Source organism: Citrus sinensis, chromosome 8 (genome assembly GCF_022201045.2).
Source record: "Citrus sinensis cultivar Valencia sweet orange chromosome 8, DVS_A1.0, whole genome shotgun sequence".
Classification (NCBI taxonomy): Eukaryota; Viridiplantae; Streptophyta; class Magnoliopsida; order Sapindales; family Rutaceae; genus Citrus; species Citrus sinensis.
This window is the reverse complement of record NC_068563.1, coordinates 27,544,172-27,563,389: the sequence shown is the minus strand read 5'-3', so window position 1 is coordinate 27,563,389 and position 19,218 is coordinate 27,544,172. Positions and strand designations below refer to the sequence as shown.

The 19,218-nt window shown below is 34.2% G+C and overlaps 3 protein-coding genes and 1 non-coding gene across 4 annotated transcripts; 1 reads left to right on the top strand and 3 right to left on the bottom strand.

Annotated features, from left to right (window-relative positions):
* The first annotated feature begins 757 nt into the window (after window positions 1–757).
* On the top strand, window positions 758–2,709 carry LOC102628279 (hypothetical protein). Its single transcript, XM_006488034.4, has 3 exons — window positions 758–924; window positions 1,032–1,151; window positions 2,403–2,709. Exons 1-3 carry the CDS (start codon window positions 904–906, stop codon window positions 2,517–2,519), a joined length of 258 nt encoding a protein of 85 aa, XP_006488097.1. The 5' UTR covers window positions 758–903; the 3' UTR covers window positions 2,520–2,709.
* An 880-nt stretch (window positions 2,710–3,589) lies between these two features.
* LOC102627984 (hypothetical protein) lies at window positions 3,590–4,235 on the bottom strand. The gene has a single exon (XM_006488033.4). The coding sequence runs from the start codon at window positions 4,157–4,159 to the stop codon at window positions 3,746–3,748; it is 414 nt and encodes a 137-aa protein (XP_006488096.1). The 5' UTR covers window positions 4,160–4,235; the 3' UTR covers window positions 3,590–3,745.
* Window positions 4,236–7,985: 3,750 nt separating this feature from the next.
* LOC102627699 (aquaporin PIP2-1) lies at window positions 7,986–10,058 on the bottom strand. Its single transcript, XM_006488032.2, has 4 exons — window positions 9,595–10,058; window positions 9,143–9,438; window positions 8,626–8,766; window positions 7,986–8,503 (listed from the first exon to the last, which is right to left on the bottom strand). The coding sequence occupies exons 1-4, from the start codon at window positions 9,911–9,913 to the stop codon at window positions 8,390–8,392; spliced, it is 870 nt and encodes a 289-aa protein (XP_006488095.1). The 5' UTR covers window positions 9,914–10,058; the 3' UTR covers window positions 7,986–8,389.
* Window positions 10,059–17,115: 7,057 nt separating this feature from the next.
* Window positions 17,116–17,235, bottom strand: LOC112499451 (U5 spliceosomal RNA). Its single transcript, XR_003067047.1, has one exon. It is a non-coding gene; the product is annotated as a U5 spliceosomal RNA (small nuclear RNA).
* Window positions 17,236–19,218: the final 1,983 nt, after the last annotated feature.

Sequence of the window (19,218 nt, the reverse complement as noted above, 5' to 3'; positions counted from 1 at the left end):
CTACATCAAACAAATAATAAAATTGAGATTGATTTTCTTTCCCTCTCTTTCATTTTCATTCCTCTCTTGATCTCACTGTTTCTTCCAGCCAAACATGCTTTTACTATTTAATCATAATTATAAACAACTAGGCAATAATTTTGTACATAAAAATCTTAATTGCTCCTGATGCAGACATTATCATTTTTTGGGTCCTTGTCAGGTTTGTTTGTCAACTCAAACAAGGGCGGATCCACTCATAGCCAATGGGGGCTCAAGTTCCCCCTAAAGAAAATAAATTCTAAGAATTAAAGAAAAAAATTACTTGGAGTTTCTAATTAGCCTCCATTAAATCTGTTAAAATAATTTTAAGAACTATAAAAGCTCACTCTTTAATTAAAAAATAAAAGCTCATAACGACTCATATGAATGATTTTACTATTATTTAATTTATCTCCCTTTAAATCTATTAAAATAACTTTTATTATAAACTCATAAACCCATTAAATTTCAATTTTCACATTGTGTTGTTATGTAATTTAGGCCTGATAAATTAATTTTCTGGATTCGTCACTGAACTCAGTAAAAGTAAATATCCGTATGACAAGGATACTATATGATGATTTATGCACTCACTTTCTAAAATAATTTCACGTCATGTTAAGAGTTTACATTATTTTGCGCACTAGTTTCAAACCGTCATATTTTGATGAAAGAAAGATTCAATGGCATTCGACTATGTTACCGTTGATAACCTTAAAACAAATGGGCTAAGTGGGCCGTCCCGGCCCACTAACGTACTTGGGGAACTGAACAGCTCTGACAGCAATGGCATTCATAATGACAAGCTAGCACAAAAAATCTCCCCCTCTCTGGCTCTTCCCCAAAATCTGTGGGTATCAAAAAAATAAAAAAAAAAGGACCATGATTAGCGTTCTTGCTCAGGTGATCTTTCAATTCTCAAATGAATCAATCGTCTTCGTGTTTGTTTGTTTTCTGATCAGAAATCAACATACACTATTTTGTTTTTGTTTTTAATCACTGTGTTTTAGGAGCGTTTGCTTGGCTTTGCATTGGGAAGTGCGATTACAGGATTCGTTGTTTTTGAGCAACGCAAATGCATCTACGGCTCCATTTCAGATCATCAATCTCACGATGAGATCAAGTCCCAGGTTTTTTTTTTTTTTCAAATCCTTTTTGTTGGCTCTTGGTTTTGATATCTTAAACCCTAAAGATATTAACTTGTCCGCTTATGATTAACAATTTAGTTTGCCATAATAACCCTTTTGTTTCTTTATGCTTCTTCAAGGTTTCCCAAATAATAATTTTTTCCCAAGTTTCTGGGCTTTTGCTTCTTTGATAGATATTTCGAGTAGGGTTGGTCATTTGTACACTCGTAAATGACATCGTCTTGGCTTCCTGCCTTTTGAATAATTATAACCCATTTACACCATTTCAAAGTTTCAGTCTTTTTTTTCTTAATGTTTGTCCTTCACTATTTTTGCTAGTTGTTTGACTGTTGATTTTGGAAAAAAAAAATATTGGAAGACTTTATAGGTCTTGTTATAGTGATGACTTTACTTTTTGTGAATGATAGTTTTCTTTGTGAGGTTATCAGTTGCCCTGCAGTTCTTCATGGTCTATGAGTTGATCTTGTTATTAATAGAATTTGATGAGATATCAGTTCCTTAGTGCACATTCCTATTTCTGTGCCGTCTCAAACCCTTGGCATTTTCAAGTTCTGTTTCCATGGTTTTGCCGCACTGTTTATGTGGAGCATAGAGTAAATACCTTTTCAAACTATGGCTGATGTTCAGCCTGCGACTCTACTAACTGTTTGTATCTCTATGGCGAGAAATTTCAGTTCTTTTAAAGCTTCATTCATAGATAAGATATAAATTTGTGACCTCAACCAGTTCTAGGATTACCTGAGAAAAGTTATGTTTCCCAGAACCCTGTTCATGGGAGTGTCAATGTGAGTGTGGACTTGTTCTGAATGGCCCAAGTCTTATTTCGTCTGACGAATTTCAGAGGTAGGCAATTGCCAGATTGTTCATCACGCAATCATTGGGTTTATTTTACAAATGTTGCATCACCCTGAGATACTTGCACATGTTGCTTTGGATCATACATATTGGTTTCCGCAGAACATGAACTTTGTTATATTGTTACTGATTAAGCATGAAACTTTCGTTTATATTTAATATTATTATGGATTCTCTCTGATTGATAAATGCTGGATCTTTTCAGTAATGTTACCATGATAATGACAATCTATGACTCTACCAGAGCTTATAAATGATAGTATTATTATCTATAAAAAAAAGGGCAATGCAGCCAGAACCTTCATGGAAAAGTTAAGATCCTTTCTTTAGTGTGTTGCATTATTTTCTAATAGCTTTTTTTTTTTGTACTTCTTACAGACAAGAGAACCCATATTTGCAAGGAAGACTCGATCAGAGTTTGCACATTTATGGAACAAGGCTGTGGACCAGACATTCGGACCTGTGATTGAATCTTTTAGTTCTCGTGGATGGTAGAGGCATTGAAAACAACTCACCAGAAATGTATGACTGTGTTTGTCTATTTACATGATAAATAGACTTGCAGCGTCTTTCCCCGATTCATATTGCTACCTACTTTTTAGTATAAAATAGATGTGTATCCTTGGATATGGACAAAATTATATGGTACAATGACTTCTGTTAATGGATATTGGTTTTCTTTTCATTGTATTGGCTCAAAAGCCTGGAATTGTCACTGTTATTCTCCTTCTTCGCCCTTGTTCATTTGAATCCTTGTAACCAAAATTTTTCCTCCCAATTTTAGCAAGCACGGTTTTACTATGTCTTTAGCTATCTTTTCATAGCATTTCAACTTTCATTGCACTTGGTTCCATGAAATTTACTTGATGCATGTAGTGGGAATTCTTGATGGGCATGGCAGTATGCATAATTAGGCGAGTGTGTGGGTTTTGATTTTTACATTTAATTCTGGAAAAATTAGGAGCCTTCTGAATAAAACTAAAAGATTCGACAAGTATAATCTTCAAATTCTTCAGGAGATAATCACCATTCTGTGTCACATGCATTTTAATTAGCATAATACAAACGTTTGGTTCGTAAGTTCTCTTTCTAGCGTGTGCCAAGCGTGTGCCAAGCGTGTGCCAAGGAATGTGAGTTTCTCATCAGCTAAATTCATTATTAGTGCTTTGGTAATTGGGATTTTCTTTTTCGGCCGAGATTAATTTGAAGGACAGGAGAAATAAGCAACATCTGAACTACTACTTGTGTGTGTAGTGCATCAAGTTATGGTTCTTAGACTTGGTTCCATTTTCACTGGTTGAGCTAAAATCAATGTTGTGATCAGACGCTATATAGCCGTTTGTTTTCATAATTAAATCATCAATCCTACATTGCTTTCAATGTTTGTGATTATTGCTGAACATACTTTCTGGAGTTCTTTTCTTGACTTTTAGAGCCAACAGTCTTCTCTCCCCCACTGCTTGCAATGATAATGTGGATCCTTTTATGTCATCTTTGTTATCTTATTTATTTCCCACATACTGCCAAGTTGACACATTAATCACCCTCAGGATCATAATCACAAATTTCTAAAATGCCATACAACTAATCATTAATAAAATCATACGTACATTCCATATCTCAAACTAGAAAAACTAAAAGAAGGCACAAACGAAAAAAAAAGCGAGAAGAAATGGATTAGAATGCGGAAGGGGAATTTGTGAGGCCTGCTCTGAGTGTGATCAAGCATTTGGTTGGGCAGAATTTGCTCGATTCACGTTGGCTCGCCGTGTGACCGCAACATAGTACGCACCCATTGCTACAAGCACAACAAATGTAGAAGCAACCACAATGCCAGCAATCCCACCAGCAGTAAGTCCACTTCCACTTTTCTGGGATGTTGATACTTTGCTTTCGTATGCTTCGGTGGCTTCAACTTGAGCTGCTAGAGGTAATGGAGAGCATTTTGATGAAGAACAATGGTCTTTGGTTTCGGGTTCTCGAGATTTCGGATGGAAGAAATCAACGGCTGATGGTGCAAAAGCCACAGGGCTTTCGTAAGCTAGTCCATGAGGAGCTCTCTCTTGAGCTCTACCAATGGAGAAAATGGCTAGAGCCGAGAAGAGGATAAGCAGAGGGGAAGCTATTTGACTCATTGTGCTTTCACTTGTTTTTAGTTTTGAGTGACTTTCAGCTAGAGGCAAAAGTGATTTTTTGAGTGTAGATTTTTAGGTGGCTTGGAGTGAATTTTATAGTGTCTTGGGATGCGGTTGTTGCTTGGATTAGAATTCTGGTCATCAGGGACAAAAAAATAAAAATTGTTGGAAAGTGAGAACAACATGATGGGAATGATTTCTCTGCCATCTTGGAGAGATATTGTCGGATTCCCTTAACTGCCCTTATGAAGGTCAATTTTGGCCATCTAGCCAGGGAAATAAATACACTTCCATTGCAAAGATGCATTCCATTCTTCATAAAATTCTCATTTTATTTGTGTTTGAAAGGTCATTGCTGGATGACAAACTAACCTTCTAATCGGTCATTCTATTTGAGTCCTAACCCCTCAAATTGAATGTTAATTGTAGATACAATCCGATACGTTCCGAACTATTCTATTATCATACGAATTTAAACTCTGAATAGGCTTCCAACTCGAGATATCAGTATTAAAAGAAGTTAAGGTTGCTATTCCAAAAATTTGTGCACATATTTTCAGTTGCTTGTTGCCTTCTCCCACTAATTTTGATTATTTTTGTTGGGTATTTTGTTCAATGGTAATTGTAGGGTTAAAATCGTCAGTCAAGAATTCATAAGCTGATTTATTATGATGTTGGTCTCCCTATATGGCTCGTGAAATCATGTTCCCTCTTTTTACTTGAGTGACTTCTCAAACACCCAAAGAGTAGGTTCATTAGTTATTGTCCTCATTGCTTCATTAATCATTCACTTAATCCACTAATTTGTTTATGAGTATCTGCATACATTCACGGGCATACTCTCTGGGAAAATTACCCATGATGTAAAATGAGCAGAAGATCATACTCTTTTACCCCCATCATTTACAAAAACATAATTTGTATTACGAGTACATGAACTGGGAACAAAACTAGTCTGTGATTACGTAGAGTTTAATACAAATGTAATCCCAATGACTCAAGCTTTCTCTTTTCATTATTGGTATTGTTGAAAAAAGTAATGGAAGAAGCGTGGGGATTTGTTAGCTTGGAGTATCAGCAAAGAATGTATTAGTAGAAACAACACGTTTGATGAAATGTAATTATAATGGTGGCCTGCATTGAGCTGTGAGCATGCTGGAACTGAAATCAATAATGCCTTTTTTTCTCTTCCCTACACCCTAATATTAAAATCATCTCAACCCTTTCACGCCATTTTCTCTTGTCCTACAGCAATTTCACAAGCTTCGAATGAAACATTTTGATCAATGTTGTGATGCTGACAAGTGACACCTCTCTTTATCGCTTTTTGATGATCTCGGGCCCATTTAACATGTACACAAGATCCTTGTTTGAGTTAACGGGCTTCTTCACAAGATTTAGCAAGGGCAGGGCAAAGGCACCTCCACATCAGTCACAAGAATTTTTTATTTGTAATTAAAGAATCCACTGTGTGTGGTGTGCCATTGCCTATTCTTGAAGCATTTCTACATGCCAATGCCTTTAATCTTGTAACTTTGATTATCTGTTCGCAACTTGCAAGGAACTTCACGTCTGAGTTTCTGTAGGCGAACTTATTTATGTATTAAAATGCATAATTTCATGCATAATCCTTTTTTTTTTCTTATTAACATTCATCCTTTAATTGTTATAGATCAACCTTTCGGGATTTACCTTTATTAAATTTTTGGGATCCAAAAACAAGGCTAAAAAAAAAACTTACAATATGGTGTGATAATGTATATGAAGTCAATGAAAATAAAATAATATTGTTAAATACTAATGTTGGTCCCCTACTTATTAGTGTCAAATTTTTCTTAGATAATTTCTTTAATAAAATATCATAAAAGAGGTCTCATAGTTGATTTGCCTCCATATGTAAACTCTTATCTGCAATTTCTCTAATTAGATCATTTATGATTTATAAAGACATTTATCGGCATTTCATTTTAGAAGATCTATTAAGACTTATCTATGATTAAAAGAAAAATGAATCAAGCAGGAGTAATGTAACCGATCAATAAAAATCTAAATAGGTCTATAGGTCCTATTTTGAACCCACCCAATTTAATGATATAAATTTTAGTGGATCCTATATCAAACTTAACCCATATTACATGTTTCTATGCACACCATTACTGACAAGTATTTCTCCTACATTAGAGGGACCTCTCAAGACTTATCCAATATCTCTCTATCGGGGACCTTTAGTGCCCACCATCCTACGACTACAATATTGACCCGTAAGCTGTTCAAATGCCTAAAATCCACTTATGGGCCAATAAAAATTAGATTTTGTGGGAGGAACATGCTTGTTCTCTCCCATTAAAATAAAGTTAATCTATCGAGTTTGCTTTTCTCAGAGAGCAATGTTTTCAGTTTGATTTAAAAAAGAAAAGAAAATGCTTTCGGGGGTATATATTTTTCTTTTTCCTAATTAGTAGTGTTGTAGAAAATATAGAAAAGCAAATTCTAGAGTCTTAAGCAAAACAGAGTGTATTCTGCAGAATTCTTCTAGCCTCTAGCTAGTCTCAAATACACAAGACTCCACTACATTCTTCTGCAATTCTTTTATTCAGCAAAAGTCGGCTGTTTATGTAACCAGATGTTGACATGGTTGATTGTTTTGGGTGTCGCCTTTTGAAAATTTTATCTGCAAGTTTTGTCTTTACTTCAAAATGATTGAATGACATCGAGACACAAGCTAGACATAGCTACGCAACTAAAATTTATGGCCATAAGAAATTGAAATTTTCCTGCGTTAATTCTTGGTCGGCAAAATTTGTGGTCAAGTAATGTTATAGCTGCCTTAACCTACCTATGCTCATAGGAAGAAAAAAAAATGTGGATAATGTTTATATCATGAACTTAAAAGTTCTCGGAGACGAAAATTTTACTTCATGATGGGATATGTACGCACATATTTCTTTTTCATTTTAAAATGAAATTCAAATTCATTGGATAAAGATCTATTGATGAGCGACGAGATCAGTAACATCATAAACTGGGATTTTTTTTTTTTTTTCATGAATTTGATGGGATTAGAATTTCTTTTTATGCTCACAGAATTATTCCAAAAATAAGATTAAGATCAGAGTAAACATGATTAACCAAACAAACACATCTCTGTCAAAAGACAAGAAAGATGGACAAAATCCTACCTTACCCATTAATTTAAGCCTAAATATGCATCATCAAACAGCTTAAACATCAACTACTCAACTCTAGAAAATGATCTGGAGACCACGATTTAAGGACAAGATAAGATTAAGTATCCATTAATTATATCCATGAAGAAAGAGAGACACCCACCACCTGAAAAGCTAAGGAATCATAAGGGGGTCTATCGACCCACCAGTTTTCTTTTGTTTTAATTTTCTCAATAAAGAATCAATTACATCATCACATTTCTGATAAGTGGCGCTACAAAAGCCAACTCATCTGACCTCATGTTGGGTTATTTTTGTATTTTTAATTTGTGGTGATAAAAGCCCTTTGATCGATGCCCCTTTGGGTAATTAATTAATTAATAGTTGAGGATAAGAATGCCTAGAGTGAGAACATGTTCCACTAATTAGAATGTAAACAACTCGGCACACAGGTTTGAAAATAAGAAGCCTTGGGAGAAGATTATCAGAAAAGACGCTTGTCTCAATAGGACGATAGAGAATAATTATTGCAGTTTAATTAGCACTAACCATAAGTTTTTTTTTTTTTGGTTGGCACATTTCCTTTTAAAACAAAATCTTGGAGACTATTTAGTTAAAGCGCAATTAAAAGCAGTCATTACTTCAAGCAAAGGACAAGGTTATTAAAGCAACTACAAAAAGGTCATAGTTTTATTCACTAGAGTTGGGGATTAATTAACATTAACAACATAAATACACCACTTGAAATAAAGAAAAAGGAAAGGATAAGAAAAATATAGAGAAATAGGATATATAAAAAACACCACCACCACTTATAAACACACCCAAAGAAAAAAATTAAAATGGGATACCAAAATCCACCCTTACACATAGATAAAGCATAGGCATAAAATGCATAATGTTCAAATATCTACAATTCAATAGCCCTCTAATTCAGCTCAAATTCAATGGCCCTCTAAAGAGCTTGAAAAGAGATTTCTTAAAGGGCCTTCGTAACAGACTTGCACTCCTGATCATGCTGTAAATTTTTCACCTTGGAAGCACCAGACATCATATTTAAAGCTTAAGCATTGCTCCTGAAGGATCCAAGAGCCTTAATGGCTGCTGCCCTGAGAATGTATTGGTGGTAGAATGCAGCAACGAAAGCTCCAATGAATGGTCCAACCCAGAAGATCCACTGTACCGTTAAAACATCAAACAACAACATTAGTCATATTCATGTATACACACAAAAACACACGCACACGCACGCGCTAATAATTAAGAAAAAGTAATTGTATAGTGAAAAAATTGAAGTACTTGGTCATCCCAGGCTTTCTCCTTGTTGTAGATCACAGCAGCTCCAAAACTCCTAGCTGGGTTGATGCCGGTTCCGGTGATGGGGATGGTGGCCAAGTGAACCATGAACACAGCAAACCCAATGGGGAGTGGTGCCAAGACCTTCATTCATTAAACAAATAACATCAATTTAACCGTGTAACATGGTAATTATCAATATTATTTTAACAGAAATATTTTAGCGAGCAATACAATATGTGACAGTCACATTTCTATAACCTCTTGTGAATAATGTTCAAATTATAAATTAATCAAATAACAAATAACGCTACATGAAGGTGTCATTCACCGTAATATGAGCAAATACCCTCAAAAATCATATTCACGTTTAAAAAGACTTTAATTTGTAGAGTCCCCCACAAACTAAGAACTCTCTTAGTCATCAAAGAAAACGACGCATACCTAAACAAGTACCGAAGAGAGAAATATAGAATTGAGTTGAGTAAAACAGTAAAAAGGGAAATGATCAGCTACTTACCGGAACATGGGAGTCTCTTGCGCTCCTCTTAGGATCAGTGGCAGAGAAAACAGTGTAGACAAGAACGAAAGTACCGATGATCTCAGCACCCAGTCCGGTGCCCTTGTTGTATCCATCAGCTAGCTCATTGGCCCCACCTCCATACCTGTTGTAGTATGATTTTTGGAAAGCCTTCACAAACCCACAACCACAGATTGCACCCAAGCACTGTGCTACCATGTACAAAAGAGCTCGGATGAGCGACACCTTGCGCCCCAAGAACAGTCCGAATGTCACAGCCGGGTTGATATGTCCACCTAGGTATCAAAATACAAATTTAATTGTTTAAATATCAATATAGACCCCCTGCAGTCCTCCGTATTTTATAACATGCATACACCAGCATACGTAAGTGAGTTGGGTTGCGGGTACAACGAAGTTTCAGTTTCAGAGGTAGGGTTAGTGAAACTCACCAGAAATACCGGCTGTGCAGTAAACGAGAATGAAGATCATGCCACCAAAGGCCCAAGCGATGCCAAGAATGCCAACGCCACCACACTGATCGGTATTCAAGTTGGGATCAGTCTGGCTCTTGTATCCAATCACAGTCAAGACGGTAACATAAAGAAACAAAAGCGTAGCGATGAACTCAGCAATTACAGCTCTGTAAAAAGACCACTTGCCCAGCTCCTCGAAATCGATCAGCGGCGCCGGAGGGGGGTCGTGGTAGTCCTTGGCTGAGAACTCGCCGCCGCCGCCTTGCTGCTCAGCAACTTCAACATCCTTCCCCATTTTTTCCCTTTTATTTTTGTTTTGTTAATTAAACGAGAGGGAGAAACAAGAGCTACGACTGTTGTGTTTGCTACAGAGTTTAATGATGGGTGAATGGGGAAGGATGTAGAGAGTGGCCTATTTATTAAGTGCTGAATGATTAAGAAAGAGGATGCGTATAATGACATATTTTGAGATAAATATTAGCCGTCCATTACCTTTGATTTTTTGAATTTCTTTTTTCAACCTTGGGTCCCACCATTATTAGCTTTGCTCATCTATATGTATATATATGTTAATTTGTTGTTGTTATTATTATTATTATCATTATTTTTAGGTGTTGTTTCTTGAAGAATTATTTTTGTTCTCTTAATTGTGTTAATGCATGATGCATGATGCTTATGCTCAAAGTTTTAAGGGAAATAGTGTATAAAAAAAATAATAGCAAGACTCACAATAATAATAACAAGGCTTGTAAAAAATAAAATTTTATTTATATGTTACAATATATTATTCCAGATTTGGTGAATCTACTACAATTATTTTAAGAAAGATCAATTGTTATTAATTCAATTATATGAGGTAATGACAGTTCCAGAGTTTCTTATGCATAAAAAGAAAGCACAACTACAATGTTTCTTTCCTTTTTTAAAAAAAAGAAAAAATTATAAATGGAGTGTAGCGTTGGCAACACTCAAGCTAAACAAATAACAAGTTAAAAAAAAATTGAAAAAAACTTCATGAATTGAAAAATAATCAAGGTATAGAAAATTAAGTTGTTTTAATTAATTTCCCAAAAGGTCTACATTAAGTAGATGTAATTTCGTCACTATCTTTCCAGCAAAAGAACTTGTGACATTCGACGAAGATCAACAAGGCGTTTTAAAGAAACAACCTTTAATTTTTTTTTTTTTTCCTTTTTATTCTTGTTCCTTAATGGTGGGTGGGGTTTCAATTTAATATTAGCTAAATTTCCGTAAACCCTAAAAAAGCCATCCTCATTACCTGAGCGAGCACTCCAGCTTTAATAAGCCATTATCATATGTTATCCAATAATTATAAAATTGGAAAAAAAAAAGTAAAACTCTAATTAATTCCACGATAATTAAAGGGATTATAGTATAGGCAGTAAGTGTTGTCCTATTTGTCGGCTGATGATAGGTTGCCGGTTGAACTTATCTGGACGATCACCTAAAAGCTAATATATTAAATATAAAAACAGGAAGAAAAAAAAATGTAGCAAATATCTGGTGGCATTGGCCACCACTCTGCAACTATGAGGCTGTGACAATAAAGCGATCTAGTTTATATAATTTTGGATTACGAAGCGCTGTAATGTTGTTGTTTTTTCAGCTCCAGAATCTTTTATGGAAAGAAATATATGATTAAATTTGAAGGTAAAATTAAAGCTAAGCGATTTTGGTGGCAGGATGATCAGGATTATTATATTATCTACGTGAAAGTTTTTTATTCCAAGCAAAGATTACTTATGGCTGCATATTGAAGTTACTTACAAAACTTTTGTTAATAGCTCAAGGAAAATACGAAATATTTGATACGGGTAACAAGTGTTTTTGCGTTTGTAAAAAGTGATTCCAAAGTTCGGACGGTGAAAAAATATTTTATATTTTTTTTGTTTGGTTAAAATTTATGAATTGATTTCTGGCATCATTATATTAACCATTAATTGTAGTATCTCTAAGGTGTAACTCTCTCACAATTTTGACCGAATATTGTTTATGTGAGAGGGTTGCACCTTACTGATGCTGTAAGGTAGTCATTTTCTTAATTTTATCATGCAATTACTAAGAAGATGAATCGATATTTGTTATCATATATATGGTCTGAATAAATAATGGTAAGTTTATCGTATCCTCTACTAATTATAGTGACATGTACCATAATTAACTGAATATTTATAAATTTATAGAATATTAGATTATCATTTTGTGACGCATCTAATTAGTTAACCATTATTCATTTTTTTAATAATTTTAGACAAAAAATTGTATAGAAAAGATGTATTATAAAACCGACCAACACCACAGTGTAGAACATTTGTATAATTGTGAAACGCCGGTTTTTTATATATATTGAATTGAACCAACCACCACCTTTTATTTCCTTCGCTCTTGGCCCTCTCATTGTACATACTGTAACGTTTACCTCATATATATATTATTAATCTAAACCAATTCTTCCAATTGATAATATAATTAATTGGCATGGTTAATTAATTGCTTAATTAATTCTTTTCTTTTTTTTTTTTTTTCCTCCGTTGCTTTTGTTCTTCTTGTGGCTGGAAACTGGTAAGTCACTAGCAATTGTCGCTTTGTGGACTCCCAATTATGGCTGCAAAAGAACCACGTGTCCAGACATCAGCTATCAGAGGAGAGCAACATTGTCATTAAAAAAAGTTTCTTCGGTAATTGGCCGGTGGCCCTTTTTTCTTTTTTGGAATTTTCAAACCCCACAAATTAGGTCACATAAATGTCAGTACGTAGATTAAAAACGTATTTTTGATAGGGGCTGCTGATTGATAATTCATAATTATAAACACTAGCAAGGACGTAGACAAATGTAGCATGCGTTTAAAATTTGATCTCGAGGGTTTTCTGAATTTCGTTGCATATTAGGAAAATAAATGACCCAAATGGTGAAATTTTAAGGGTTTCCAGATTTTGTTGCACACGGGAAAATAAATGTCCCAAATGGTAAATGCATCCAATAAGTCAATGCAGCACACTCATCAACTGATGCATTTTTTTTTTAGTCATAAAATTTTGTTCAATTACATGTTAGATCAATGATTAGCACCAATATATACACCATTAAATTGTGTACGCTAACCTTAAATTTTAAAACATGTGAGCGTTTGCATTAAAAAAATTAAATTCAAAGTTATTTGAGAAAGAGACAAAGATAGAAAATTAATAAGTAATTTTATAACAGAAAGGAAATGAATTCTCTAGAGATTAGACTTTTACTACATTCAAATCAAAATTTCAAATGATAGAAAAAGAAAAAGAAAATAATCTAATTTAATCATATATCATAATCTTTATTTGTAAAGTCAACTTAAAGAGATTAGGTAGAGTTTTTTTTTTTTAATTATAAGAATCAAGATAGTAATTATTTTATTTGGTCTCAGTTTTGAGTCTTTCAATTAAGCGATGATGGTTGTGGAAATTTTACCATGAATTTTGCTTGGTATAGTATAATCAAATATAACTCTGCATTTGTTTGGCTTTTGGCAATATAAAATTACCAAAGAACACATATAAAGTAGAACTTCTTTTTAGTATATATGCATTTATTCACTACATTTTTGCTATGCATGCATCTCAAAAAACAATGTAAGAGGTGTGTGTGTGTGTATGCGTAGCAAAAATCCAATAATAATGTTTCTAATCACATCTCCGAGTTCGTTCTTTTGAACTGGGACATAAACCTTAGCTTAAATATAACTGGCCACTAATTAAAACTCCATATAGGAACCAAATTCGCTAATCATCATCATCGCCATCTTCATATTCTTCTGATATATCTTCTCTAATCGTCTCCAAATTAGGAGCACAAGAACATTTCAACGGCAGATCAATAAGAGATGGGGCTACCTCGAGCCAGGGCTTCACCAAATGCCTGCGAACCTTTGCCATTGCAATGGATTATGGAAAGTACGTAATTGCTGAGACTTGTTGTTTATACTAATGTTGGACCCTCAATAGCTTAAGCTTTTGGGTACTTGAATATGTGCCTCTCTTTCTCTCTGCCTTTTTCTGAAAAAGAGAGAGAGAGGTTGAATGGAGATTGGAGGCAATCAAACAAAAATTATTTTTAAGTTCGATTTAAGAGAAATGGGCAAGTGCTTTTTATATAGAGGAATAGCCAGGAGAAGTTAATGGCCCAAATCTAGTTAATAGACCAAATCTAGTTGATAGTTATATTAAGGATGTTTCAATAATAAAAGATAACTGAAAAGGTCAAAAAACTAACTACCACAAAATATAGGGTGCGGAGAAATTTTGTTAATTAACAATAGTACTTCTTTGGTTTGATATATTGTTTCTAGATATTTTCAGGAAGTTTTGTTAAACATTTGTTCTAAATAAGGAACATCAAATTGTTAAATTGTTTATTGGCCTATCAAGATGAACAGAATCCTATTACAAAGACTTTACCATGTAAAACTTGTGGTAGACGAAGTTGCTGATATCAAGCTTAATTTCAATTTACTTCTACACGTTTGCTATATAAGACTAATTTAACAATTGGCTCAAATTATGGACGAATTAGTATATATGTTCGGGATTGAGCTGTTGTTTGGCTTTTAATCTAGAGTTGTTGGATGAATTCATTGTATATCAAGTAAACAGGTAATCAATAAACATTACAGGTCAAGTTAAAATGAGTGTTTATCAAATACTTTAAAAGTCGTACTTTCAAAATTACGTTGAACCACAATAATCTGAAATAATATGGTTGGAATTGGATAATTAAGGAAAATCGTTTTACTCAACGAACTTGAAAACATTACCCATGAAAATAATTAGACTGAACTGGTGCAAATGAAATGATAAACATCGGAAAGGTCAAAATTATTTTGTTAAAAAAGAATTTGACAACTTCGCTGGCTCTATAAGAAATTTTCAGGGATGAGATGGATCTGGCCACTGTGTTTTCCTCTCGTGTCAGGGGGATTGGTTAAGTTATATGCAAAATGTGTTACTGAATTCGTAAGGAATGGTGTCGGTGAGCTATGAGCGTATGTATATTCATTCAAAGGATAAAAATTCAGTGCTGATCTGAGTTTTTATTGAGTACTGAATTAATGGTAGTTAGATAAGATAAATAAAAAAATTAAAAAAAAAAATTTTTATTCATTAATTCGGTGCTCAACAAAAACTTAATCAGCACTGAATCCTAATCCATTTTCAAAATATTGTCTTTAATTTAGATAGAGTAGAATTTAGAATCGTAATAAATATGTGAAAGCAACACTAATTTATATTGAATTTGTTGTGTTTACAATAATTTACACAATGAGGTAACCATCATACGTCTCTGAGTAGCTTCATTTCAAACATGGAAGGAAATAAAGCTGTTCTTACAAACAACGTAACAAATCGAAACTTTTAGTCCTCGTCCTCGTCATCATCTGCATATTCTTCAGCATTGTCTTCCAAAATTGGTTCCAGTTTGGGAAATTTGCTAGTAGTGGAAGGCGTCCATGGGAAATCAAGAACTGACGGGGCAACCTCGAGCCAATGCTTCATCGAATTATTATGTCTATGTTGTTGCTTTGCCATTTGCGAATAGACTAATGTGAATTTATTTTATGAATGATGCAATTCCTTCAAATTAGATTACAAGGAGTGATTAGAATTTAGAATTTTGATTTGATCTCTCTCTCTCTCTCTCTCTCTCTCTTTCTCCTTGATTTGGATTAACTTAACGAGAAAGAGAGTGTGTGTGATTATTGATGATGAAATAGCTGAAGCAAACAGAGGATTTATATAATGCCTCAGATAATCGGGAACTGCTCTGTTAAGAGAAAATTACGGAGAAGCTGTCGTTTTATTTTACCATGCACGGTTTGAAAATTGGCGGTGGGGAGAATGAGTTGCTAAGTTCAGCTCTTGGCTTTGGCTTTTACGGAAATGGCAAAATATTCAGTCAAATTGAAAATAAAAATAAATTAAACGTTGTTTCCTATTTTTAGACCTAGAATTTTTGGATAAACAATATTTTTAAGTATGATGACAGGTTAATTGCACCTATGACAACCAAGCGAACTTTCTTTCTTTCTTTTTTTTTTTTTAAGAAACAAAATCAACCAAGTATTTTGGCCCATTTTTTCAAAATTCGCACAAAATACTTGTGTATTCTTTTCCTTCTTTTCTATCGCCTAATAATAGTAGAACTCTTTTTTTTTTTTTCTTATTATGCAAAAGGTGAGTGTAAACAGACCTCAAATTATTTTTTTTAACCCCTATTTTTTTAACATTTGAACTTAAATGATCAATTAAAAAAAAATTTAAAAATATTCAGTCAAATCCTTAGAAGTAACAATATTAAATCATATCGGTAGTATACCATAAAACAATTTTCCCTTATGTCATAAACTAGATATATTTTCTGACTAACACTTACTATAAAACAGGGCTGTTGGACCAAGATAAATTGTTAATGTTTATACAGTATGGCTTAAATTCTGAAGCTTTTAGATTTGGACTATTGGCAACCAACTTAATACCTCTTAAAATTCTTTTAGATAATAGATACTTTACAATAATTTTTATTAAAATTACATAAGAGGACAATTCTTAATTAAACCCCACCCAAAAGTTAAATAAATTTTCTGTTATAAATTTTTTAAACGCACTTTTTTTTTTATAAAAAAAAAGTATATATATAAAACATTTAACACCTAGTATCTTCTGAACTCCTATGTGTTGCTGTTGTGTTCTTTATGCCAATAAGTGTTGATCATGATTTCTTTGGATGTAGTTTACTGGTTGATTACTATGTGTCTATGTTTGAAAATCTAGCGACTGGTGAGGTTTGCTGGTCATCGAGACGTCCAATCAACCTTTGATGAATTGGCTGCTGTGTGTTACAAAGGGATGAGCCTGCATTTGTTGGTTTATGATTACGTGGGTTTTGCGGTCTTCACCGAATAGGTATGGTTTTTATGATGTTGCATTGTTGCTCTTGGTGAGGTGGTTGTTGTATTCAAAGCTATGGCATATTTGGAAGCTTTTCTGAATGCATTTTGTGGTGGTAATGGAGGTCTTGCCCAGTAAGAGGGTGCTTCATCGTCAATGGAGTGCTAAAAGAATTTTTAGTATTTTAAAATATTTTAATGGGATTAATTAAAAAAGGGGAGAGGGGTTTAAGAGGTATTGGAAGGGGGCACAATAGATAAGAGTTTTCGCTCATACACTTGGGCAGATAGGATCTACCCAGCCCAACGTTAGAAACAAAAAAATGCATTTGGGCTTTTTTCATATTCACACCAACACTTTACAAGCCCGAAATCCCAACTAGTTCTTCGGCCAAACATTTAAAATGCCAGACTTGCATACCGGCCAACCTCTAAACAAGATTCAAATATGGCCGACTTTTACGCGCCAACCTCTAAACAAAAAGAAGAAGTTGAAATGGCCAGGTATGGTGAATCAATGATCAATATAAAGACTTTCAAGTAAGACTTGATGGGGGGCGTTCGCAGAGGAACACTCCCTCAAAAAATTGGCGTATGCCGCTTATAAGCGGCGAGCACACGGTATTCTTTAGTAAAAGGCGAAAGAATAGTTCGCTCTGTGCTCACCGCACGGCTCCGTGATGGTAGTCAAATTTAGCAATTGTTTATAAGGACACAGGCTTGGGTGCTTCATGCTGTTTCTAATCAATGTGGGACTGCTTGGTCATTTCATATTTGTTACTCCATGAGTTCTTCAACAGAAAGGCTGTCAATTTATGCATGGACCCAGCAATTCTTTAGATCACTGAACTATGATCAAATATATGAAGATGCATTCACACAGTATTGATGCAAAATTCCTATGTATCCATTAATAGATATATGTACAAAAGTAGAAGTAGAACAGGATTAAAATTCATCGGGCGATGTACTGATGTACAGTTTTAAACACCTTCGTTGAACTGATTTGAACTTCACGTCACCGAGTCTGTTCATTTGAACACGGACGGAGAACATACAAACGGAAACAACTAGTTGTCGTCATCGTCATTGCCAAAATCTTTAGCGCTCTCTTCCCTGATAGTCTCCAGCTTAGGGGCGCTGGAAATCTTTGTGGGAAAATCAAGAAGAGATGGTGCAACCTCAATCCAAGGCTTCATTCCGTGCCTAAAACCCTTTGCCATCGTTGCAATTGTGGAAAGTAATTAAAATGCTAGCTGAGAAGACAGGAGTAAGAGGGTCAGTGGTAAATTTCGGAGAATAATTAATGTTGAAATTATCTGAATTGAGGGATATCAGAAGTGGGATGCTTGTATAGGATCTGTTAATGAGCCTATATACAGGAAAAGCCAAGAGGAAATTATGGACTGGCCCTGGTTTTATAGGAGTCGTGTCGAAGTAGTCGACAACAAACAAACTGACTCCTAGGAAATGAACGGTGGAGAAGCATCTTCTTATCGTTAGCATTAATTGAGATCTTAATATTGCCTGGACGTTTTCGAAAAAAATCTGGCCGTCCAAATTGACCATAAACCTAGAACGAAGTAACTTGCCGGAGCTAAGAGAGTGATAATCTGATCAAGAGCCCTTTCACATGAAATGAACAACTCCGTTTAGTTGTTGAAATGCCAGATCATTGCATCATGTGTGTGGTTAAGTATTGATGTGTTGTCGATCCATTGTCCACACAAAATATACCAATCACTCGCACTTGCTTTCTAAAGGTCACAATCAGCGGAACACATGGAAATTATGGCCCATGGTATAAAGCCCAGCAATAAGTAGCCCTGTTGACATAAAAGGTTCATAAACAACCCAAATATCAAAAGATTCAAGTGGGATATTAACTCATTTTTTATGCCCAATCAATGATTGAAGGCTGGACCAAGATAAGCATTGATGACAGTTAGAGCTGGCAAAACGGGTCATCGGATCGTGTTCGTGTCGTGTTAGGTTCATGTCGTGTTAAATTTAGGTCGATCCAAACCCGACCCATTTAATAATCGTGTCAAAATATTGATACCCAAACCCGACACGAAAAAATAATCGGGTTACCCAATAACTCATTTAATATCTATATATTGAACAAAAGTTACATCAAATATTTACACACTATCATACATATGTATGTACATACATACATACATAATTTATCGATATTATAAAATATACATATCTACCAATATATTACACATTTACATTATTGAGGTTTTAATATTATATATATATATATATATATATATAATATTATATATCAATATTATAAAATATACATGTCTATCAATTTTTACACATTTACACTATTGAAGCTCTAAATGTATTTAAAATTTTATAAATAAAACATTGTGTTTATATTCACCCTTTTAAAGAATAAAAAAAAAAAGAAAATCATCTCTAATATTTGAGTTTTAATGATAAGAATATGTAAATTATTTTAAAATAGAAAATATAATCGAGTCATTGATCGGGTAAATGGGTCAGAAATTTTAACCCTAACCCGACACGGAAAAAAATCGTGTTGACCCAGACCCGACCCATTTAATAATCCTGTTAAATTTGACGACCCATACCCATTTATTTATGTCGTGTTCGTGTTGGGTAATTAGGTCGTGTCAAATTT

What these genes read in the sequence shown, in the direction of transcription:
- LOC102628279 (XM_006488034.4), top strand. Translation starts at nt 904, where the DNA reads ATGATTAGCGTTCTTGCTCAG. An exon ending in TGATTAGCGTTCTTGCTCAG is followed by an intron (nt 925 to 1,031) that starts GTGATCTTTCAA and finishes ACTGTGTTTTAG; the next exon opens with GAGCGTTTGCTTGGCTTTGC. An exon ending in ACGATGAGATCAAGTCCCAG is followed by an intron (nt 1,152 to 2,402) that starts GTTTTTTTTTTT and finishes TACTTCTTACAG; the next exon opens with ACAAGAGAACCCATATTTGC.
- LOC102627984 (XM_006488033.4), bottom strand. Translation starts at nt 4,159, where the DNA reads ATGAGTCAAATAGCTTCCCCTCTGCTTATCCTCTTCTCGGCTCTAGCC.
- LOC102627699 (XM_006488032.2), bottom strand. Translation starts at nt 9,913, where the DNA reads ATGGGGAAGGATGTTGAAGTTGCTGAGCAGCAAGGCGGCGGCGGCGAG. An exon ending in CTGCACAGCCGGTATTTCTG is followed by an intron (nt 9,439 to 9,594) that starts GTGAGTTTCACT and finishes TTTGATACCTAG; the next exon opens with GTGGACATATCAACCCGGCT. An exon ending in AGAAAGCCTGGGATGACCAA is followed by an intron (nt 8,504 to 8,625) that starts GTACTTCAATTT and finishes TTAACGGTACAG; the next exon opens with TGGATCTTCTGGGTTGGACC.